General features: G+C 32.6%; 1 protein-coding gene across 1 annotated transcript in view; it reads left to right on the top strand.

Moving 5' to 3' along the window:
• Positions 1-26,147, top strand: part of LOC143228522 (transient receptor potential cation channel subfamily A member 1-like) — a 52,774-nt gene extending 26,627 nt beyond the window's left edge. The window contains exons 15-24 of the mRNA XM_076459766.1: positions 1,463-1,533; positions 4,013-4,175; positions 8,347-8,439; positions 14,504-14,676; positions 15,495-15,627; positions 16,007-16,210; positions 20,812-20,880; positions 21,373-21,483; positions 23,029-23,150; positions 25,854-26,147. Coding sequence (XP_076315881.1) covers positions 1,463-1,533; positions 4,013-4,175; positions 8,347-8,439; positions 14,504-14,676; positions 15,495-15,627; positions 16,007-16,210; positions 20,812-20,880; positions 21,373-21,483; positions 23,029-23,150; positions 25,854-26,010 — 1,296 coding nt within the window. The 3' untranslated portion in view covers positions 26,011-26,147. The remainder of the gene's footprint in view (positions 1-1,462; positions 1,534-4,012; positions 4,176-8,346; positions 8,440-14,503; positions 14,677-15,494; positions 15,628-16,006; positions 16,211-20,811; positions 20,881-21,372; positions 21,484-23,028; positions 23,151-25,853) is intronic.
• Positions 26,148-26,617: the final 470 nt, after the last annotated feature.

Here is a 26,617-nt window from a genome sequence, read left to right as displayed (position 1 = left end):
AACTTTATACATCTGTATAGTTGTTGCTTAACTGTGGTGAGTTTTTGAATTTATATTTTAGTACTATTCTTGTATAATAATTGGTAATTTGTTGAACAGTTTTGTAAATGGTTGAATAGTAATACATAAAAATATAATTATTCTGAGTTCTAGTATCCGAGTTAAATAAAGGAAATCGTCAATAACTTAAATATAAAAATATATCTTTTCATTATTCTATCAAAACTGAAACTTTTATTATAGAAAAGTCTATAACTTTGAAGAAAATATCACAGACACATTTTCCACTTTTAGCTATGTGATTCACTCTCGCCATTAGGATAGTTTCATGATAGCGGTATATGTTGTTAGCAGGTTTCTCTCCATATTTTCAGCAATTCTAAATCAGGAATACGTATACCTCCTAGCAATATTTTTAAAATACGTTCACTTGAGCGCGTTATTTTTAATATATGTGTTAGAGCTATGGGACAAGCTAATTCGCATCTTTTATAACTCTTATACTTGAGTAAGGAGTTACATTATGCTAATATAATAATAGGTAGGCAAACAACAGTTTATATACATAAAGAAAAAAATTATTGATTGTTTAACACACCACATAGTTCGTCAGAATATCTGTCTTCATCACGCCGTAACATGCAATATGTTCAACCATCAATAAGAATTTTCCTTGTGTTGATAAATCATTGTTTGTCTTCGTGTTATTACTCGTATAACATAATTTTATAATTACCTCTGATATTTTTTGCTAAAATTTCGAGACAATTAATCACAGAAAGGAATGTTACTTTTCAGGTGTTATTTGTTTTACGACAACATACATCTTGCAGTATTTTTAATATTGAAAATAAAGGAGGTTCGATTTGGCTTGATAGAAATAGACAGTTGTCGTTCTTAATTACATTAAGTTCTATTATTAATACTTTATTGAAGTAATAGCGGCTTTATTTTGCCTATCACAACCTTATGAATTTTATTCTTAATCAAATAGTTAAAACAACGTAAATACTATGTTACACACATCACAGAGAGTTGTTAGCTAAGTTCAATTTATTTAAAACATCTTAACATCTTTAAGTAGTCAGTAAATAATATATCTTGTAGAGAAGCTCATATTTTATCAACTATTTAAAGCAGTGTAATACTTAGTGAAGTATTAAACTTGTCTTTACACTGTATGATATAATGGTCACATGGACGAAAATGTTTTTGTCGAGCATTAGTAAATGTAAAGAATGAAATATAAAGCTTCATAAAATGCTTTTATTAATACTTTGTTAAAATCTTCTGCAAAACAAATTAATCCAATATAAGAGTAAAAAAAATTAATAAAAACCATTACTTGATTTCCTTGACTTTTAAAGAAGCAAAGTGTTATTCTTTCTAATGTGTTGATTGTTGGTATTACATTGTTTAGGCATAACTTTTAAAACAAATAATTGTCTTTCTTTCGCTTCAGTACATGATTGACTACTCTCGTGAAGAACTCCTTACACATCCATTATGTGTGAAGTATCTCGAGACCAAATGGTAAGTTGCATCATGGAACATATTTATTTACGATATTCTTTTATGTTTATGTAAGTGTTCACAGTTAATTTAAACTGTTTCATCAACAGTTATACATAACGACTTTCGTATGTTCAAGAACAACAACCTGAAACAGGATTATCTTTCTTTATTATTAAATTGAGAATTATCTGAAAGCTTAAAGTGTGGAAATTATTTATCTTCTTATCTTCAATGATATCGTAGTTATTTATGAGTGTTGTTTGGATTGTCTGATATAAATTCTCATGAAGTTACTATAAAAGGCTTAATTAAATTTTTCACTTTCAACCCACTTCAAGTTCACTACTGATAAAGAAAAGCTTGTCTTCTGAAAACTCTACGATTATCTGGTTTATCGAATTTTGATTTATTTATTTTAATGATTATTTGCAGGTTTTAAAGTGTCGCAAATATTTTTCATCACTTTTACTCTGTTTTATTAACATTTTGTTAAATAAAAGCTTCTTGAAAATGAATTAATCTAATCTAATAGTAATAAAAAGATACACGATTTACCTGCTCTATGTTTGTTTGTTTTTTGAATTTTGCGTAAAGCTACTCGAGGGTTATCTGCGCTAGCCGTCCCTAATTTAGCAGTGTAAGACTAGAGGAAAGGCAGCTAGTCATCACCACCCACCGCCAACTCTTGGGCTACTCTTTTACCAACGCATAGTGGGATTGACCGTAACATTATAACGCCCCCACGGCTGAAAGAGCGAGCATGTTTGGTGCAACCGGGATTCGAACCCACGACCCTCGGATTACGAGTCGAACGCCTTAACACGCTTGGCCATGAAAAGCAAAGTGTTATTTCTGCTGTTTTGATTGTTGATATTCCACTACCCAACTGCTTATTATATTGTTATTTGTTGAATTTAAGATAAATTATTGTGTTTCTATTGGAATATAATAGTGTTTCAATTTTTCAAAAATTTGTGTGTCTTATAGCAAAGACACATCAGATTATTTGCTGTTTTTACTGAGGGGAATCGTTTTCTCGTTTTCTAAGCGGCATAAAAACACCAATGCGATCGTTCACAAGATGGAACAAAAGAGGCCTCGTTCACCAGATTGTCTTGTTTCTGGCAAATTTAAGAGGACTAAAACTGTGAATCAAAAATTTAGGAAAGAGTACAGTGCAAAATATCCGGTCATTGCATCAAAAGTCAGTGACAGTCACGCGTTTTGTACAGTTTGTCACATCGATTTTTCTGTGGCGCATGGCAGGATAAACGATTATTCCAGACATACAGAATCGGCATCTTACCAACAAAAGGTTGAGGCGAAGACATAAACGATGTAGATAGCGACATTTATAAGTAAGAATTCGGAATTTGAAAAAGAATTTCAAAAGAATTTTTTAAATTTATTTATTAAATACACAAAACACAGTCATAAATGAGCAATTTATAGCAGTAATAAATAATAATAGTTATAATAATAATAATAATATAATAATAAACAGCTTAGAGACATTGGTCAGGCCTAGTAGCCGCAAATGATAAAGGGCTCTGTCTACAATCATTACGCTCAGTCATTTGAAATAGTTGGCATCTCTGAAAAATACTAACATCCGATATTACTCCGCTGAAGTTAAAATTTGTAATGTTCGAAATCTATAAGCGCTCCTGGTCAAATATCTTTAGTTCCCGATTAATAAGCGTTTGTCACTGGTATAGCTTCCGATTTTTATAGTATACCTACTGAAACAAACCGACAATATATACTATCTCTCCGTATGTTTGAATGTTTACTTTTTATAAGCTTAAAAGAAGAGTTTCTAGAAAGTTCAGCCAAGGCAACAACACTGGTATTTACATACATATATACATTGCTGATTCTTACGCTCGAAAACCCTCTGCAAATCTAGTGAATAGGCGGTAATTTCGCAATATACATTTAACTGTATAGGTTACCTGCATTTTTAGATATATATTCAACTGAAACAAATATCAATATTAAAATAAATATATAACAGTAAATACATCAGAAGTAACTGAGTACACCTGGGAGGGAACATGAAATACGATGCTATATTTGGGCTTAATGATACTAAAAACCTACTCTTCCATCATTCTCAGGCGACCTTTCAGGAGTGTTTAAGCCTTTTCTATGTTCTTAGTTGGGTGCTGCGTTATATAGACCATCCTGGGTCCATCTGCAAAGTTTGACCCTTTTGGCTTCATGATTGTGGGAAGAGTTCACGGTTAAACAAATACATCTTCAAATACATAGACTTTTCCCTCCCCATCTTTATATTTTATAACACCACGAACGTAAAGAGTATGACAAAAGTATCAAATGAGCAAAATGTGTGTCGTTGCAATACCCAGCTAAAGAATTGGAACATCTATCTCTTTTCAAGCTTCATTTAACTTAATTCCTTTTTAGATTAAATTAGATCATAATTACAAGTCCTGATCTACATAAATTGCCAGAAATGTTTTTATTTTTACAGGAATTCTTATGGAATGTATTTTCATTTAATCAACCTATTCTCGTACATTGTCTTTTTGGCTTTTATTACACTTCACGCGATCTACTTCAGGGATACTTCTCACAGGATTGCCAGCCAGGTCAGCGAAGGCCAAGATGAACATGTGTTTAATGACGTTGAGCAGGTTAGTCAGAACAGAAATGTCTTTGCTGGTATACTGTCCAGTAACTTTAGTGTCAATCACTTATAACTGATAAATCAGATATTTCATGTTTTAAAATACCATTGCTATAAACGAAGGGTAAAAGGCAAACTCAATTAGCATTTAGTCTTATTTCTTATAAGGACGTTTTGGTGTATGGAAAAAACTGCTAACCCTCTATATCATCAGTTAGAACGTGCTGCCATTGAGAGTAAATTATATTAACTGTTGTGTGTGCATCAACACACAAGCAGACGTATGCAAATATCAGTAACAATAACTTCCGGAGAACCTCTCCCTTTACGAACATATTTACATTTTGAGACAGCTTGAGGGCGCTTGGCAACACGTTAATTACTGTACAATAAAGTTGTCTGTCGAAAGATTGTGAGTATATACTATCAGAGATATCACTCTCGTGTTTCAAACGTAATATCAGTTAATTACGAGATACAGAGTGAACAAGCCATATTTATGAAATCGATGACATTCTGATTACACAGTTTATTCACATAGGTACATATATCAGTGTTAATTAATTAACGTACTTAAACTCTGCTATAATACGTATGTTTGAATTTCTAGTTAATGGTCAAGACAGACATGAATATTGTATATCCTATCCATGCACTAAATACAATTTTAATGAATGACAGCTAATTATAAATTTTCTTACACCATAATTATTCAGTGCTGGCGGGAGAGATTGATAATTCCCAATACTACATCATATAGTAAACATTTAGCCTATATAACATCATAACAAGTGTGAGAGATCTTCCCACAAATTGCTACCATTTCTATCGAGTGATCAATGTGATCACAACCTTTGGCAAAATGCTGTTGACAAAACACTCAGCTACCACTAAATATGCCTCTACCATCTATAGCATCATGCATGAATGAACCTACACCTTCCAGCGTAGTAACTTACTCTTCACTCTAACCTGTTGTTATCAGCTGCTAAGCTCTTAAAATTAGCAAAATATAAGTTAATCCATTCAATTGTCACAATTTGACCTGTTGCTTTTTTAAATGCAAAAATGCGCTGTTAACTGTACTACATATATCAATTTATAATAAGCAGCATTTTCTCACCTGTTTGCGTATTACAGACAGGTAATTTGTCCCTCACTTGTCACATCAATAATAAACTACGTGTACTCTACATTGATATGACAAATATCGCTTGTACATTCAGTATTACGCGATTAACAGCTATGAAAATAACGTTCACTATGATCGTATATAATATATACAATATACTCATTATCTTCAGAGGGAAACCTTTGATGTACAATACAGTAATTATCAAAGTGCCAAGCACGTTCACATTGTCCTAAAATGCAAAGAACATTTTGGCGGCAGTCTTTCGTGTCACACTAATGACCCCTATTTCCGCAATGAATGCTTGTTTGAATTGGAGAAAATTTAAATAGTGAAAATACCCTCTATGTATTTTCTTCAAATAAATACCAATTAATGTATTTATTACGATTTTGGTCCCATTACATAGTCCTTCGTCCGCATTTGTTACGTCACTAGATTTATCAACACATTGTCGAATGTATAGGAAAGCATCGTTTAAAATTTGCATTAGAACAAACAACTAAGACAAAATTTGAGTTAAAAATTCGAAAAAGGCTTTTTACTTACTATTCGTTTTATTTTTAGGTATTCTAATTATACATAAAATAAGCCATATAATAGAAATATACTCTTCAAAAAAAGAAACGCAAAAGGCAAAATATGAGACGTATTGTTAACAAGTTTATTCCGGGTAGTTCTGTATGACATGTGTGAAACTTTGCACATTCACTTCTGAACATTCAAAGTCTGCAAAGGCGAAGTCCACGCTCACTAATTGAAGTTTAACGTCAATCAACGTCAATAACGAGTATGCCCCCGTAAACAGCAATAACTGCTTGGCATCTCCTGCCCATGGAAGCGATGAGATGACGAATCACATCCTGTGGAATGGCTGTCTACTCAGCCTGCAAAGCTGCGGTTGAGGTTGTCGCCGTCGCAGACGTCGGTCCAACTCGTCCCAAAGATCTTCGATGGGGTTTAAATCTGGTGATCTGGAAGGCCAGGGAAGAACGTTGATGTTGTGGTGTCTCAAGAAGACAGTGGTGAGTCGGGCTGTGTTAGGTCGGGCGTTGTCATGCTGAAAAACGTCGTTGACGTTCACCATGATGGGTTCCACATGGGGCCTAAGAATCTCATCGACGTATCGTTGAGCCGTAAGATTCCCTCGAATGTGCAAAAGGTCTGTTAAGGCAGTAGACGTCGCAGTGGTTGTCCTATCCCGGAGGTTACGTAACCGGATGTAGCGATCTTGTGCAGGCGTGTTCACACGAGGTCTGCCAGATCGTGGACGGTCACGAGTTCATCCATGTTGTTGGTGACGATTCCATAGCCTTGTGATGGTGCTTGGGTGGACATTCACAGCTCTGGCAACATCTGTTCGAGATTCGCCTGCTTCCAAGCGACCAATGGCGTTGTTGCGTCGTGCTTCAGTCAGTCTTGGCGTAACTGTATTGCGTGTCGGTGGCTTAACACTGAGCTATGGAAACCGAGAACCCGTCACTTTTACAGGGATTTTGCACATTTGCTCTTGTAGAACATGCAGATCTCTCAAACAAATTTATTGGACACGCATGTGTTTTGGCGAAAAATCGGATGTTTTCCTTCGTTTTCAAAGTGCACAACCGTTATTGTCATGTTGGTTTGACAATCAGTGCGTTAACACGTGTAACATCACATACTCTGAGCTTGTAACGTTATTACATATATTTCTCTTTAAAATAACAAAAATATCCCTTTTGCTTTTCTTTTTTTTGAAGAGTATAGATACATTACAAGCGAAATGATAGCTTTAGCTCCTTATAAATGTATATGCCCTATTATTCAGCCATCAAGATAATGCTTTCATTCGTTAAATATTGTTTTCTTATATATATAAATGCATTTACGTCTTTAAAATGTGTTACTTTGAAGAAAATGTGGATGGTTTATAGAATGGAACGACAACTAAATGCCAACAAACAACACTATGATAATGTATCTTTTCAACATGGCTTCAATATATGATAAAGTAACAAATTAATTGAACGTGTGTTATCAGTTAAAGTTTAGTACCTTAAAAAAAACATATAACTATATTATATTAAGAAATGGTGGATTAAGAAGGCAACCAAAACTTCATTTACAGTATACGCCAATTTAAGATTAACGTTACTAAAAATAACAAAAGGTTTAAAAACGAATCCTCTTTTATTATAAACACAATATTTAGGTAAAGCAAACAGTGGAAACATATTTTTTAGATAACGAAAAAATGCACATCTTGTATGGTTGGAGCCATTAACGTATAAGGTTAGATAAAATGAATCGCAAATGTAAGATAAAACGCTCAACATATATCTCATAAGAACTGCAATTAATTAAATTAAATGCTACATGTCATTTTAAATACTACCGTATGAGTTTCATTTTCCTCTTGGACGGATAAACTTAGTTTTCTACAAAAAACAAAGAAACGAAACCAAATAACTGAAGGTTAAATCATAATTTAGGCTTATGTAATTGTTTTTGTTGTCATTGTTTTTCGCGGGGAAATTGCTCGATTAACAGACACCTGGAAAATACTCTGTTTTGTAATTGGTACAAGATGTCATTGTGGTAGTCTATTTTAAAATATTAAAATAAATGTCAAATGAATGGCATGGGATATTTAATTCTTGAAGTAAATCAAGTAAAGAGAATAGAATTCCAATAGCAATAACTGAGGAAAATAAATGATCTTTCAGTTGTGTAAGAAGGTTTTTGTTATAAAATATATTTTGAAACTGCTTCTTTCGTGAAGAGTATTAAAACTAATTACAGACGCCAACTGTTCAGCGCTGTTTTTGACTAATAGGTTTTATTCACACATTTACACATTTGAGGCACCGAAATGTTGAAATTGAGAAATTGGTAACAGCATGTATGTTAAAAATTATGTGTGTTTCTAGGAAGAAAAGAATTTCAATGTTTCAAATATGGAAAAGACCTGAATAGAAAATAAAAGTGTAAGAAACTTAAAATAGGATATGTTCAAAGTTTTGGTAATGCTGTACTTAAAATATGTATTTCTTTATTGATATTATAGGGAAACAGTGCTGCTTCCTGTATTACTGGAACGATTGTGTTGGTACTTGCTATTTTAAACATCTTTAAGGAATTCTACCAGGTTTATCAGCAGGTAAGTTTATTTATAGTTAAACACAAAGCTACACAATGAGCTATCTGTGCTCTGCTCACCACGGCTATGGAAATTCAGTTTAAAGCATTGTAACTCCGCAGATGTACTGCTGTGCCACTAGACTGTCTAGAGGGTCGGCAGATAAGAATATTGGTTTGGTTTAGTTTGTTTTGAATTTTGCGCAAAGCTACACGAGGGCTATCTGCACAAGAATATTGGTCACTTCAAGTCCTTGCGTACAGTAAAGATTTATTAGTCTAACTTATAAAACACAGAAACATAGGTGCTTAATAAAATACAAAAACAAAAATTAATATTGTGAATCCTAACCTCTCGTCGGCACAGAATCGTTTCCCAGTTTTAGTATTTTCAGATATGTAAAAACTCTAGTTTTAAATAAGCTGTGCATGAAATACAATTGGAAAATATTCTTTGAAAATCAAATATTGTATAATGTTTCTTGTATGTATAGCATTACTGAAAAGAAAAAGTAATATATTTTTGACAGGAACTAGAACTGATTTCATTATCGTTTAAAAAACCAAAATCATATTTCACAAAAGAAACAACAAACAAATATCTGTATATATATTCACATACACTTAAAATTCAATTTACAACTTTACACAAATAAACAAGTTAGATCGTCTAGCTCATGTTTTATGAGGCACAAGGATTTAAACAAGTTAGATTGTCTGGCTCGTGTTTTATGAGGCACAAGGATTTAAACAAGTTAGATCGTCTGGCTCATGTTTTATGAGGCACAAGGATTTAAACAAGTTAGATCGTCTGGCTCGTGTTTTATGAGGCACAAGGATTTAAATAAGTTAGATCGTCTAGCTCATGTTTTATGAGGCACAAGGATTTAAACAAGTTAGATTGTCTGGCTCGTGTTTTATGAGGCACAAGGATTTAAACAAGTTAGATCGTCTGGCTCATGTTTTATGAGGCACAAGGATTTAAACAAGTTAGATCGTCTGGCTCGTGTTTTATGAGGCACAAGGATTTAAATAAGTGAAATCGTCTAGCTCGTGTTTTATGAGGCACAAGGATTTAAACAAGTTAGATCGTCTGGCTCATGTTTTATGAGGCACAAGGATTTAAACAAGCCTTTTTTTTTAACAAACCAAGATGGAATCCACAATAGTCGCAGCACTCGAAAATTTTCTAGGCACGATGAGAGTAAATTAATCTTAGATAACTTTATTTCTATTTTTATTAGATATATTTTTTGTACGCCAGCAATATCAAGCGTGTGGTGCGTGTACCCTTTACGACATTTACCAACATACCTTCAATTTGTAGCTCTTTTAGGCAGGATTAGAAGAAATTAATCAATCGAAAAGATTTGACGTACTGAATCGAAAATGTAATTAGTTCTCAAATCAGTCAAGAGACAGTGACGTTATGAGCTAAAAATTTACACTTGAAGAAAAACGAAAAACTCGAAGTCGATCTATGAGCCGGTCATCTGCGTTTAAAAACTGAACAACAATAACTGTTAAGTGAGCTGAAAACTGCCTGCTGAACAAAAAAAGTTTTTCAGTAATATTTAAAGGAAAGAGGTGTGGTGAATATGACTACTTTGACAAAGTGAAACATTTTCCCAATTGTATGAAATCGTATTCGGTGGATTGCATAATTACAGTGATTCTTTAATGTCCACAGCTGCATAACACATCTCTCTTTTGGTTATTATTCAAGTTCGGCTGTGTTTATGTGTAACATCAATGTTGTCCAAGGTTCTAAAATTCAGCCGTATCGTCTTATTGTTTTTCTAGTTGTTTCATTTTTGGAAGACTAATAACTTAATTGTCTTTACGTATATCACTACAACGAAAAAGTTCAAACTCTTATCTATCTATTTATATATATGTGTGTGTACGTGTGTGTTTGTTCAGGAAGGGTTCGAACCTGTCACTTCTCAAAAGTTTTATTTCTTCATTCATTTGCATAGCCAGACATTCACACAAAATATAAATTTTAGCCTTAGTTGGTTTGTTTGTTTTGTTTTTGGAATTTCGCCTTAGTTGGAAGAATATTAAGTCCAGTATATATCTATAATAAAATCCCTTCACACCAAACATGCTCGTTCTTTCAGACATGAGGGCGTTATAAGTGGTAAATCCCACTATTAGTTGGTAAAAAAGTAGCTCAAGAGTTGGCGGTGGGTGGTAATTACTAGCTGTCTTCCCTCTAGTCTTACACTGCTAAATTGTGGTTAGCTAGCGTATATAGCACTCGTGTGATTTTGCGTGAAATTCAAAATAAACAAATCAAACCATTTACAATAAATATGTTTTAATCAGAGCGAAGACACACGTTGATTTTCACATCTCAACTGCATTTTTGTGGCCACTCACTGATCTACAAGGTATTGTATAAACGTCTCTGGTAGCAGAATCCAGCACAGCAGTCTTACAGTTCTATTCTTCATTCTGTACGGTCATTGGTCTTTTTATAAAATAGATAATATACCTAAAAGAAAGTCTTTTAATTTCTTAAGTCCTTTCACGATTATCAAGCACTGTTTTTTTCACTATCCTTTTGGGTTACTTTTATCAAGTGTTCAATTAATCAAATTCTGTCCAGGTCTATCGTCAAATAAATTCTCAAAATCTCTCACATTCTCATACACTTTCTCCTGTTACTGTGACTCGAGCGTATTAACATGAAATATTCCTTTAACTACTTACTTCCACATAATTTACATCTACCTCATGTATCACTGTACCAACATGCTTAATTATAGGGAAAGGATCTATCCTCCTTGACACTAAGTTATTTTAGGGTACTGGATCCACCGTCGCAACTAAATGCTTCACTTTAAGTTTAATTTCTTAAGCATTCTTATCTTAGCTAAGTTTTTGTTTTCCTGTTTTACTGTGTAGTTTTAGCCATTAACTTTTGTCCCTTTCCTAACCTTTGTCTCCACCTAGTCACGTATTCTAACACATTTCATGACTCGGCTTCGTCTCTGGACCACTCCTTAACGTTTCTATTATGTAATAACTTAAGAAGTGAAAACTCTGTTGTTACACGGGGCCTTCACAATAAACAAATAACTGCCAGTAATATATGTCAGCCAACATGATTCTTCTGTACCATTACTCTTCTCATGACCTTATTTTTTCCATTTGTTCTCTCACATATCTCATCTGTTTGGACCTCATAAAGGCCAGTGTATTGTGTTTTTACTCATGTAGTTATCCATAATTCTTTTATTACTTTCAGTTGAAAAGTTCTATCTAAACCTGATAAGAATCCCTTATGAAACTCGATCCATGAGGACATCACTGTCAGCTGTCGTGCTGTTTTCTGTGTCCCTAGAATCTAGTGCTACTGATTCTACAAATCTAATAGCAGGATAAACCATGGTCGAAACAACCCAAACCTGACACAAAAAGAAAGAAAAAAGTATTATAAAAACAAAATAAACAAGTATAAAAACATTTTATATTTTACAAAAACAAGTAAAAATCGATATATACGTAACTTAGACCGCTACAGTAATATAGAAAGTTTCAATACTACAAAAAAACAACAACACTGAAACAAGAAAATCAAAACAATAAAACTGCTTTAATTGAAACTTGATAAAAACATCCCAACTTTGGTTCAGACTAACCTAATTACAGTCATTTGCCAAATTCATAGTCATGTGAACGTTATATATCTGTTTTGTATGGCGTACACAACCTGAAGAAAAACTGAGTGTTCTAGTTTAATACATCATTGTTATGACACCTCTATCGACATTAAAATTGTACGTAAGTTATTTATGGAAAAGCATCTCAGAATGGCGGAGCATGCTAACATGTTATTTTAGCAGTGCATACATATACGTATATGATAGTCAATGACTGAAAGAACTAATATGCTATTGTTGTACAGAGTTCTTAAATTATTAATATAATTTAACAATTAATAATTACTCTGTACGTTGGTAGTACAGTACAATACTATAATAAAACATATACATTTATCTTAATTTAAGTCTAGCTCCCATACAGTGTTATAACAGAATGACAACTTATTGACTTTACATTAGGTGTTTGTGGATTTTATGTAAAAAGCCATGCAGTTGTTTAAGTTACATTTAGTGCACAATTTCTTCCAAATCTAATCTTGCAGCACCTATTTTATTTTTTTTACAAATATTCTGGGAAGCATGCTGCCAAATCCTCGTAGTATTAGCTTTGCTTGCTAGTGGTGTTTCATACAGTGTGTGTTAGCACTTGATCTCACGATTTACAAACTCCCTTTCAAACATTCTACGTATGGGCCCGTTAGCATAACAACTTTTTTGAAAGCTTTAAGGTGTATCTAACATTTTGCAAGTACATATCAATCAACAACTCTACAATAATTATCCCCTCATTTTATAAAATTTTGAATTATCAATACATAAACGTTTTTAACTGATTCTTTTATTATAAAAATTTGATAAGATAAAATACCGTCTGGTATTTTAAGTGTGAATAACATGCGGTATATCGCCTCAAGTAATTATCAATTGTTATTTAGCAGATTAACAACATACTAATATGTATTGTTGTTTTTGTTGCCATATTGGTATATTTTCTGCCACGAAACAGAGCAGAAAATCTCACAAGAAAATCAACAAAATAACTTCACGTAGATGTATTTTTAAAAATGAAATAAACGTATAAAGCTACATAAAAATAATTGAAATGAAACTGCCCCACTCTCAAAATTTAGGCCCTGCATGGCCGGGTTGGTTAAGGCGTTCGACTCGTAATCAGAGGGTCGAGGGTTCAAATCCCCGTCGCACCAAACATGCTCGCTCTTTTAGCCGTGGGGGATTTATAATATTACAGTCAATCCTACTATTCGTTGGCAAAAGAGTAGCCTCAGAGTTGGCGGTGGGTGGTGATGACCAGCTGCCTTCCCTCTAGTCTTACACTGCTTAATTAGGGACGGCTATCGCAGATAGCCCTCAAGTAGCTTTGCGCGAAATTAAAAAAACAAACTGTATAAAGATAAAATAAAATGTGAAACTATTTGTTGAAAAAGTTAAGAAATAAAGACGTATGTTATCACTTATCGTTGGTTTATTTTTATCAAATAATTCAAAAATATAAAACACAACGAAATATTATTTTGGTTAAAGAACGATGAACGAAAGTAGCTAGATTTTTATCGTCACTAAAGATAAAAATGATTTAATGGAGAAAAAAAACTGCTGTATAAAAAATGACATGTGAATGTGGAAATTTTTATACAGGAGAAACTAGAAGAAACTTTATATACAGAATATGTGTGTGTTTGTGTTTTTATTATAGCAAAACCACATCCGACTCTCTGCTGTGTCCACCCAGGGGAATCAAACACTGAATTTTAGCATTGTAAATATGCAGACTTATCGATGTCTAAGCGGGGAACATATACAGAATAAATTGAGAGGAAAGGAATGTTGAAAAAATAATAATACAAAGATATCCTCGCCTTTAGCTGAACATTGTGATGAAACTAAACACTACAAGCTACAAACATTATTCATTGGTAATAAAATCCGTGAATCTGTTGAGATAATCAAATGTAACAAAAAATCATTTTAAAATATTAAATAAGGATGAAGGACCAACGAAGAATGTTGTTTGTTAATATGTGGGCTGACATTCGTTAAGCGAAGTTACACACTATGTAAATATGATCATTTATTTTTGAAATTGTGTATACGTTTTAACTTGAGGCAAAATATTTTAGTCATAATAATTACACAGTCGAAACATATAGACTGTTGAGTATATGAAGATTTCCAATCTCACTGTATTTTACTTTACCTCTATACAGTGAAAATTTTAAGTAAACATTTTTATTGTATTTTAAAACAGGGAACAGTTTCATTTTTAGTACGTGTTTTGTTCCGTTAAATGTTGGTTTTATTTCTCTTATTTAATACGTCTGTGTGAAAACGTACAACAGAATAAATAACCTATGTATAAGTCAGAATAGCGAATTTTAATTCCATTAGTGAAATTAGATATATATTTGTAAGGTGTACATGTTTGTTCTAATGGGTGACTATTCTAATATGTAGCGAGTCCGATACTTCACAGAACCACTAAATCTGCTCGAATGGGGTCTTTACATCACAGCAGGCCTAATGTCCGATGACTATACACTTCTGATTGAACATCCTGCGTTACGAAATATTGTAGCAGCTCTGGCCGTATTTCTAGCTTGGTTCAACTATCTTCTCTTTCTTCAAAGGTTAGCACATGAAATCTTTACAGAGAACTCATTCCTCTGACATAATATCTTTAGCTGTGGCTTTTATATTCAAAGTACATAGTGTTCTTTTAAGAGCGAATTCTTATATTATTAACACTAAAATGAGACCAAAAAGAACACTAACTTCTAGTATTTGTAGATTTTTTACTTTTTTTGTCAAAGCTCAGACGGTTTGAAATTTGTAACTCCCTGATTGAGGCCTATGACGTAAATATTATGACAGAAACATAGTTTGGATATCAGTAAGATGATGTACAGGTTAACATTGTAGACCAATAACTTGTGGTTACAGGTTTCTTAATAGTGATCACCGTAATATCGTAAAAGTAAACAAGCGTAAATGTTAAAACTCACTAAAAGCGATATTTCTATTAACATTCTTAAATGCATGGTTTGAAATAAGGTCACATTTGCTGAATTAGTGAACTTTCTCAGCTCGACATATTTAAGATTGAAATATCCTCTCAAAAATTTGGTATTTCTCACTGAAATGTAACTTACTTGTGATATGCAAGAATAACATATTTGAAATATGCAATTTTAAAATAACACACAATGCAGTTCCACAGATCAAAGCTTCAAAATTAGGTTTTAGGTATGTTTACCTAGCACGTGTTTAAAAATAGTGTTGAAGTGCCTGATTGACTGAAAACATTAATGCAAAATATCTTTAACGAAGTTAATTTCGAAAGGTAAACGCAAATTTCTCTGTTTTAAGTTACTTTTGCAATATTCTGAGATATTAAGTTTATATGTCACTTGTTAGATTCATTAATTTGTTTGTGTTGGTTTCATAGGTTTAATCGAGTTGGAATTTATGTAGTCATGTTTCTGGAAATTCTTTCTACATTGTTGAAAGTTACGTTAATATTTTCGGTGCTCATTATTGCTTTTGGCTTGAGCTTCTACATCCTGTTGGCCAAAATTGAGGTAATTAACTATTTTAACATATATTAGTGTGTAAATAAGCGACATTTAAGCTAGACTTACTTCAAACTCGTTAATTAAAATGGTGTCATGTTTCTATGTATCATCTCCATGAAAGGCTTTCAGATATGTATTCTTTCCGATAATAATGTAATAATTATTTATCAAAATTCTAACTGTATTTTAATTATATGATTGGAATATTGATAAAAATAACTGATGCATAACTATGATACCAAGAAATACTTCTGCTAACAATACTTCAAGATAGTTTTAGTATCAGAGGTTTTTACGTGTAAATGTTTTAACACACTGCTATTAAAAATAACAAAAAATTGAAAAAACCACTGTTGTTATTAATATCATGTAATATTTGACTTAGGGTCTGGAGGAAAAAGGTTTCTATAATCCCAGCTTATCATTAGCAAAAGTCGGAACGATGATGTTGGGTGAAGTTGATTTTATTGGCACTTTTCTTTTTCCACTCCGCCATTTGATGGTCCCAGCGTGGAAACAACTAGCCGTCGCCATAATTTTACTGATGGGTTTCACTATTCTTATGCCTATTCTGCTAATGAATCTGCTGGTAAGTTAATTTGCGTAATGCATTCTGTCATCACTCTCTATATATATTATATTCTGAGATAATTTCTACTTAATAATATTTTATTAAACATTTATGGTTATATCTTATATATGTCACTGTTAGACATACATATCGGTTAAATTAGCATTTCTAGAAGAGCTAATTATGAGATGTTTGCTTACGTAGCTGTTTACGAATCATTTGTTGCATAGTTCAATTGTTGTGAATTGACGTCATGTTACTCGATCCTCCTGAATCTTTCTCGTTGCTTTAAATGAATATTGCTACATCATAAAGTCTTATAGTTTGCAGAAGGTGCTGGGTCTCAGTTGGGCAACATATATGTATAGACAGGCGACCAAGTTAGTTAATGAAAGTCAATGTGAAAAATTGAAGTTATATTTCGTGATTAATAGAGTAAACGTAATGGGCGATTTCTCAAGTGAGTTTCACAATTTATATTGTAACAACAGAGTGTAGGATAATAATTTTCTTGTCAAAAGGTATTCTAAGGTAACTGAACCCGCCTGTGTGGAATTTGACGAAAAAACGAGAGAGTTACTCAAAACTCTGGATACAACTATGATAATCAATAGTGTAACGAATTTATGTACATATGTTTGATTTGTTTTGATTACATTATTTTAAAAGAAATTAATTGTGTGCTGTCCCTTTTTTGTTGAAATTTATCGCCAACAAGTCTCATACACCTATTGTAAAGAATTAATTCTCTATAAAACTGAACTTGATTTGTATAGAGCCAGGATTACATAGAGGTAAAAGGAGACGCAAGTTACATCGGAAGTAGACTATTATGTGCTTGAATGTAGTGGTGACAAAAAATGTAGCGATTACAAGCACGCTATATTATAACCAGGTTACCTGATGTAGATAGTGATCAGTGACTAGGACGAAAAGATGGCGATCTGTAAGAGTTTGCTTAACAAACACAATGTTTAGATAGAGAAGAGCATAAACAAAGAAGAACAACTGAAAGAAAGAAAGAAAATATTAATAGATGGGTGAAAAGAAAAAATAAAGAAACAGGTAAAAATAGAAAAGATTGATAAATTGATAAAGAAGAAAAGAAGAGAGAGAAGAGACTGCAAATTAGGAAGAATAAGATCAGAAATTGAGATCACAAAGCTCACTGAACAGAAAAACAAAAGACACAATAATTACAATGGAGTCAGGGCCTGTTGATCCAAATTGCCCAACTTTGATAAATAAAAACAGGTGACATGGATGCTTTCTTGAAGAGATATGGAAGATTCGTTCATACTAAGAACTGGGATAAAGGTAACTGGGCAGTCTCTCTCACCCCACTTCTCAAAGAAAAGGCCTACATGTTTAAGCAGCTATGACTTTACAAGATACAATAGACTATAACAAATTAAGTATTACGCCGCTGAAATGCTATGAACTCACCAAGAAAGGTTTTTCTTTTTTGGCAAGTTCAGAAAAGTTAAACTTGACATTAGAGAAACTGCACTTGTGGTACATCTACAGCAATACTTATAAAGGTCGACTGGGATGGCCAAGTGTTAAAATGGTTTTGAGGGATTGGCTGATCTGTTAATAAATGAATAGTTCATGACTACATGCTCTACTGACATGTTACTCCTGAAAAAGATAGTACCAAAAGATGTAGATGAGATGATCAAGCTGGAAAGAAAGTATATGGAAGCACAAAAAAGGCGTATAACTGGCAAAGCCTAGAATAATCAATTACATTTGAAACCAGAGGTAACTGATCAGAGACAGGATCAAAGGTGAAAAAAGTGAACAGATAGAGGGGAGAATAGATGCTGTGCTTGCTGTGAAATGGAGCTCATTGTGAGTGGGTGCTAGTATGTCACTAACAAGCAACTGCAGGAATTTAAACATAAACTAGTAAAAGCTAGCTATAAAGATGAAGCTAACAGGAAACAAAAAAAGAGTTATTTTCACCGTGGCTACTGCTGCAAGTAGAAGCGGAATAGATACAACATATCAGGTTTCCCACAAGAGGGAAATTCTACCTCTATGATTAAACAGTGCACGATTGACTATCAGCTCAAGTTATAAAATAGGTAAATGTGCTGGTCGTGGTTGGAGCATGTGACAAACATGAAAAAGTTCCGTAAAATCACAACATTGTAGTAGGTGAGTGCTGTGTCAGGAACAAGAAGGTGAAAGGCCTATGAAACACTTTGTGTGGGAGTAAGAACCAATCTAGTATGTGATCTTCAGTTGACAGGCAAGGTACATCTACATGAAGTGATTTATAGGATAGTGAAAAAGTTTCACTGCTGATTGCAGCAGTCCTAGAAAGTCTACAGCTATAGGAGTCAAGCCCAATGAGGAATCGTGAACAATTTTTGGACAAGTAAAATATGATAACTGCTACCTCAATAAACATCTGATTGCATACTACTGATCAGAGAAAAAACGAGCGAAATCATGATATCCACTTTTGACAAATTGTGATACGTCCCCACACGTTGTCTCCAAAATAAAGTTACAACTGAAATGTCGGGATGTCAATTTTAATTTTGATATAATTTTCTTTACATTTGTTTTGCTTGAAATAACTGACAGAAAATATAAAACTTTAACCCTAATTTCCTATTCTTAGCCTTTGTTGGAATTTTTATTCTGATTGTGAAAAAAAAATCGCAATCGTGCAAACAATCTTTTTCAACAGACGATACAAATGCATAGATTTACAACAATTTTCAAACATTTTTAAAATTTTCGCTAAAAAGTCTCTTTCACACTGTTAACCCTTTTTAAAAGGGTATGACTTATAAGTTTTAATTCCTTTTGTTAGTATCTCAAAATTATGAAGGAGAGTTTGGCCATAAAGAGTGTTGTTAATGTTAAAGTAACGGAACTTAGACAGAAATACAGAGAGTTTAGTAACTTATATTAAAAAAATTTGGAACGTGCAATTTAGCAAGTTACGTGAGAAACGTATGCGATACAAAGTCGCGATAATTCGGCATGAGTCAGAATTACATTTTGTCATTTTTTAGCGTTTTTTTATTAGTATGATTTCACCAAAAGTTATTGCTTCAGGGAATGATATATAACACACTTTTCCGATTCAAAATATTCACACACTCAAATTGCAAAGATATGTTTATAAGAGAAATTAAGAAGTAAGTGCCAATATAAAGATAATCGTTGTATATAAATTACTGTAATCAAAGGTATGTAGCTCAAAGTTGGTGAACATATACATACCATAAAGAAAGGAATCTGAAACAAATTGTAACCCAGCCATGATGAGCAAAGTGTCTTGTAGGAGGTGAAAATCCATTAACACAATGATCAGTGGAAAAAGTCAGTTACGTGTCCCCAGCAACAGTACACAACGTCAAGAAGAATCTCTTTCTGGAAAGGTGATCTATTTCACTTGAGTACAAATTGCTTCCATGGCATATTTGTTCAGTTCTCTTACAATTCAAGCACTTGCAGAATTATGGATGTCCATGCTATTCCTTAGGATTTGCGATGAAACTCTAGAAAAAATGGGAGCAGGAAAACTTTCGTTCTCATACACTAGATGGCATATCTAATAAACAAGTAGGTTCGTTCGTTTAATATTAAGCACAAAGCTACACAATGGGCTATCTGTTTTCTGCCCACCACGGGTATCGAAACTCTTTTTTTAGAGGTGTTTGTCCACAAACATGTCGCAATGCCACTGGGGGCTGAAACAAGTAAGAGGATGAGCTTTAAACATTACAACCTAATTCGAATACTTTTGTAATGGAAACCACGCTCTAAAACTATTTTCAAGATGCATAGATGTGGTGATGTGTACTGTGACGACGTTGTAACGCTTCAAAATCGTTTTAATATAATGCTATAAGCCTCTGTACATACGTTTTATTCATTGTTAGTTAATAAATCTCAGCTATGTGCTTCTTTAATTATAGCATTTACTAACATTCTTTTCTGCTTTAATATTTTTATGAACAATTTGTTGTGAAAAAAGAAAAGAAAATCTGACCTATAGTTTTAAATAAGAAACTTTAACTTGTGTATTTGTTCACCTTTATAATATTACCCTTATAATGGAAAATGTTTCGATATTAAATTTCATTTAATTCTTTGAATTACACAAAAACATCTATTTTCTCTGATCATACAAATTAATTACTTGGTTTCTGTTGATATTATTTTGAAGATCCACGATTAGAATACTTTGCTTTCGAAGTATTGACCATTTTATCCAACATCGAATGTATAGCAAAAAAAGACGAAAACGTCCACAAAACGTTATTCTATTTGTAAAAGAATTTTGTTTCACAGCTTCTTAGGAAGTATTCTACAAATATCGAAAGTTTAATTCGCAAAATGTTCCTAACTAGCTGTAAAAAAACCGGAAATTCGTTACTGAATAGGTGTTTTATGCCATCGTTTCGCTTGTTATTATTAGGTTTGATAGGTCATGAGGTCTTTGTCACTGCTTGAATCATATAATGTATATTACTTTTGCTTCTGTAAAAAACACATCAGAATCAATAAGAAAGTGTTTTTTCGATGATATTACTTGTGTAGTAAAGTTGAATGTTCTGTTAGTGTGTAACTTAATGTTTGATCTTATCCAGATAGGTTTGGCAGTAGGTGATATTGAAACTGTCCGTCGAAATGCTCAACTGAAGCGTCTTACAAAGCAGGTATCTTTGTCTTATGACAAATAATATTAGATATAGCTTTCTATGTTAAATTTTCACGATCAGATGGACAATGTAAGCATATCCATTGCTGAAACTTTAAAAATCGTCTTTACTGATTGTTGGTTCGATACTTTCTAGACATAAATAACGCCCGTGCATGTGAAAGCGTCAAGTGAAAAATATACTAAACGACGATGAAAGAAAATATTTTATTACCTGAGCAGATTCTTTCATTTTTGTTACACCTTACTTGGAACTGAACTTTAAATTCAGGACAAAATTTGATTATAATGTATTGTTAGTTCGTGAAACATTAAGTGTGAGTATTGTGAGTTACATAATAACAAATTTCAAAATTTAAGACAAAACACATCTATGTGCCTTTTTTCGAAAAGTAGCTTCTTTTTCCCAACATATAGAATGACAATGAAATTCTATGAAATTATACCCCTCTAATGTGCAGTTTCAAAAGTTCCACGTTTCGTTATTCAGGTGGAACTACACACAAGGTTGGAAAAGAAGTTACCAAAGTCTTTCCTAAGTCGTGTTGATAAGTCGGAAGTTTGTGAATATCCAAACAGAAAAGTTGTTACGTCATACCTCGTAAGTGTATTTGTTTGTTTTCTTGTTAAGTGCAAAGTTACACAACATGCTATCTGCGCTGTGTCTATCGAAGGGACCAAATCTCGATTCCTAGCTACCTTGTAGGTAAATTGTGTTTTTAATCATCATGTTAATTGTGGAAAATAGCAAATTACGTAATTTTCTATCTAGTACAAGATTTTTGTTATAAGAATGTCTTTTTCATTCTTATATTATTAGTATTATTATTTAGTTGTTCAACCATTTGTTTAAACATTTTGAATAACCAGGTACAACTTGTTAACATTTTTATTTCTATTTGTACGAGCCAGGCGTAGTCTAGTGGTAAATGTTTTGGTGTTATGAATTCAAGGGTCCATGTTTTAAAGTATTATAACCCTGAACACACTCCCCATTTCCAGATGTGGGTACAATAAAAAAGTGACATTTAATACCGTATTCCATTCAAAGCTATTATACTGACATTCTGTTGGCTGCATTTCTTCCCCATAATCCATATTTCAAAATCACAAACAGAAGACAAATTCTGAAAATTTTAATTTAATTACCATTTTATATTCAGAAAATGTATGTTTTGTTGTACCAACTTATGCTTTAGGATTCTTTGGTGAGCCTAATATGTTTGTTATCAGTTTGTAGCATAGTTCGTTTTTGCAAGATTCCCAGGTTAAATTTAATGTTATTTTTGGTGATATTTTGTACTCTTAATTCTTGTTGTAGAATATTTTGCTAAAGTTAACTTTACATTTGAATTTACTTTGTATAGTAATTATTGTTGTAGGAAACCTCGTATTAACATGAATGATAAGTTTAAGGATGTTTTGAGTAAGTGGTTTTTTTTGTAGGGTTTTCACGTTGAAGATAAGTTTAATGGTGTTTTGTAGTATTAGTTATTTTTGTTGTATTTTCAGTTTAAGGATAATGATTGAATTGGTGTTTTTTGTTGAAATAATTGTTGTTTTCGAATTCCCGTGTTATATTTATTTTATTTTTGTTTGTTTGTTTAGAATTAAGCACAAAGCTACACAATGGGCTATCTGTGCTCTGCCCACCACGGGTATCGAAACCCGGTTTTTAGTGTGTAAGTCCGCAGACATACCACTGTGCCACTGGGGGGCAAATTTAATTGTAAATCTGTTGCTATTTTATAGCAATACTTATTCTTGTAAGATGGTTATTATTGGGGGCATTTCTGTAGAAGAAATAGTAGTCGTAGGACTCTTTTCATGTTGTTAGGAAAGCGCGTAAGATCAAGAAATCAATTGGATACAAGAATATGTAAATCTATAACCAGAGCGCTTCCTAAAGATAAATTATTCTTCTTAGGGTCAAACTCTTCACTCTTGAGAATATTCGAGGTTTTCTTGTCTGTCTGAAGATCTGGTGGTATCTTAACCTGACTAAAATGTTTAAAATTCATAAGCAATATACGATTTGAAGTATAACTGTCACACTAACAAGCAACTTATGTGAATAAATAAAATTTAATTTATGAATTTTATGTAATATCAGCGTAAAGTGTTTTACTGAATTTTTGTACTTTAGTGGTCAACGCTTCAGAGCTGTTTTGTAATCCCTTGGAGACAAACAGGGGTGAGAAGGTTCAGCAGCTGCTTACAAAATAATTCAGTGAGTTACGTTGAAAACTTGGACCAACAGAGAGTCATGTAAGTATACTATTGTACTATTTTAGAGAAGCAAGATTTTGATTTAATTAAAATTTAATTCAAGAAAAATTTATATTGTAAATTAATCAGATTATTCCGCAATTAGAGGCTTAGTAAAACTTGTTCATTTTTAAGATACTTATAAATGAAACGTTTGGTTTGAATATCGCACAAAGCTACTCAAGGGCTATCTGCGCTAGCCGTCCCTAATTTAGCAGTGTAAAAGGAAGGAAGAAAGGAAGCTTGTCATCACCACCCACCGCTAACTCTTGAGCTATACTTTTACCAACGAATAATGGGATTGACCATCACATTATAACTGAAAGGGGGAGCATGTTTGGTGCGACTTGGATTCGAACTCGCGACCCTCACATTACGATTCGAACGCCTTAACCCACCTGGCCATGCCGGGCCCTAAATGAAACGTTCATGTAAAACAGCTAAGCCTATCTAAGGGTCCCTACGTGAAACATTACTAAATAACAAAGCTTTCACATAGTGTTTGTTAATTCTGTATCCCAATGTGCGTTTCTCATTACTACTCCTTGCAACACAGTATTAATATAATAGTTAATTTAAACTTCCTTCAGTAAACTAGCTTTTCTAATATACCTGCGACTTAGCTGAGAGGGTAAAATTAGTTTTCAGCATACATAGCCTTAAGTTCTTAACGATTATTGATATTATCAGAGAGCAACGTATTAGAGTTTGTATTGTTTTATGTTTTTATATGTAACAAGTTTTACTATACTGAGTTAGTCTCATATATTTTACTTCAAATGTTAGTCAGTATAGATAAATAACAGTGAAAGAGAATATTTAAAATAAAATTGGAAAAATCACCATCTGCAGATGCACGTACCATCTTTAGATATCAGTCTCTTAAAATTAATTGTGGTTCTTGTATATTTGTAATAATATATTTGATCAAAATTAGTTGACTTACTGATACGTAAATAAAAACAAACTTTCAAGCGAATTACAATTGTGTCCAGAAATAACCAATCTCACTATTCCAGCTGAGTAGATGTCACAGTCGATAAATAAACGATTCCAGAATGAACTTATGTCATGGAGGGCCATAAGTAATGAAAAAAGTACTATGTAATTGTCTAGACATAACCAGATATGCCATATATGGTGTGATGTATAAATAAAACACTGTCTTGTTGCCATGAGCAAAGTTGAAGCTGCATGACTAAAGACATCTGACTTGTTCCTAGATCTGAGGGATATTTGTATATATGTACTCATTGTTTTGAAACGTATATCTCGTGCACATAGACGTCTATATTTATCACATTCGTCGCAGAAACACTGAGATATAACATTAAGGTTTTATACAGGGAGTCGTACTATATTTTCATTTTGACGTGTTAATTAATCCTCATTTGAAACGTCACTTCCTGTTTATTTCACATCCATTCTATTAATTTCATGTTTATTCTACATGCACTGTAATAACTTGTTCATTTCACATGTACTGTATTAAGTTGTTGCTTATTCTACATGCACTGTACGAACTCATTGTTTATTCCATTAATTTCATGTTTATTCCACATGCACTGTATTAACTTGTACAGTGCATGTGAAAGAACAGCAGTGAATATAATGCATGTAAAATAAACAAGTTAATACAGTACATTTAAATAAGCAACTAGTTAAAACAGTGCATCTGGAATAAACAACAAGTGAATATATTGCACGTGGAATAAACAATAAGTTAATACAGTGTATTGCACATGCATTAAACAACAAGTTAACACAGTGCATGTAGAATACACTGTATTAACTTATTGTTTATTCCACGTGCAATATATTCACTTGTTGTTTATTCCAGATGCACTGTTTTAACTAGTTGCTTATTTAAATGTACTGTATTAACTTGTTTATTTTACATGCATTATATTCACTGCTGTTCTTTCACATGCACTGTATTGACTCGTTGTTTTTCTGAATGCACTGTATTAATTTCTTCTTTATTCTAAATTCATTAGACAAATTTCTTGTTTATTCTATAGGCACTGCATTAATTTTGTGTTCGTTCTACATGCTCTGTGTTAACTTGTTGCTTACGATATAGTGCTTCGAAAATAACACAATTTTAGGGTGCTTTCTGATGCACAAGAATACTTTGACTTATTTGTAACAAATCTAATAGCACATCATCATAAATTGTGTATGTGTATGTTCCTGAATGAGATTCTAACTTATTGTTCTAAAGTTAGAAGCACACCTTCTGCTGGTGCTTTCCCACGTGCTGTAACTTCTTGGTTTAATGATCATCATCGAAATAAAATCACGTATGTGTGTTTTTTTTTTTTATAAAATAGCCTGTCATAGATTGATAAAGGAAATGAAATAAATTTGAATACGTATTTGCACAAAAGTAAATTCTAGTAAGAAAAATGTAAAATATGTAAATTAAATCTAAACTATGTAAATTATAGAACATGTAAAAAATGTGTATTTTTTATATTTGGCTATAATTATGTAAAATGAATGTGTTAACAGCTCATGGTCCAAACAAATAAGCGTTAACTGTTTTTATCATCAATAGAATAAAAATATCCTGTGATTATAAATACCTAATACGTTTTTGCGAATTAAATATTTTTATTTTTCTCTTATACTAATGCAAAGAAACCGAGTTCCTAAATGTTTTAGAAATAAGAACCGAAATTTTGTATGACATTTTTTTAGGCTAAATAAGATGTCAAGAAAACTAGATACCCAGCAACAGCTCCTGCGTTTGATTATGCAGAAAATGGAAATACCCAGAGACTATAACGATACAAGTGATGGATGTTCTGAATCAAGTATCAGTATCCACTACAGTTCACCAACTTCCTTATTCTGAAAAATTAAGTTTGTATTATTATTAAATTGCCAAAACCCTGTGAAACATGTTCTTAATTAGATAAAACTATATGTAACTCTAGCATTAAGATTTGCTATTTGTTCTAGTAAGGGTGTTATATTAATGGATAGAAATACGAAAGGAGTTGTGATTACTTTTGTGGTCTTTTATATTTGATTCCTACTTTCGAGAATATACAAAATGATAAAATAAAAGTAAGAAAATACATATTAATAAAGAACAATAAAAGTATTATAAAAATCATATTTCTTATATCACAAAAGTAAAATACTTAGTTTTTTAAAACATTTAGCAAAATTTCACATTCAGAACAATTTCAAAGTAATTATCTAATAATGGTAAGTAAGATTTATTTAATTTATTTATTATTGTCTTACGGACATACGTTTTATATGAAAGTTTTTTTTTATAGTGCGATCATTTTCTGTATTGTAACTAATGAGTTGTCTTTGGAAAATGATAGCGTATTAATCAAATGTGCTCTTTATTTTATGCTTGAAAATTGGATACAACTGACCTAGTAATAGCATAATAACCTTAATATATGTAACATACGAGGGCTGTTTAAAAAATGCGCGGACTGTTT

Source organism: Tachypleus tridentatus, chromosome 10 (assembly GCF_004210375.1).
Source record: "Tachypleus tridentatus isolate NWPU-2018 chromosome 10, ASM421037v1, whole genome shotgun sequence".
Classification (NCBI taxonomy): domain Eukaryota; kingdom Metazoa; phylum Arthropoda; class Merostomata; order Xiphosura; family Limulidae; genus Tachypleus; species Tachypleus tridentatus.
This window is presented reverse-complemented; position numbering and strand designations above follow the sequence as displayed.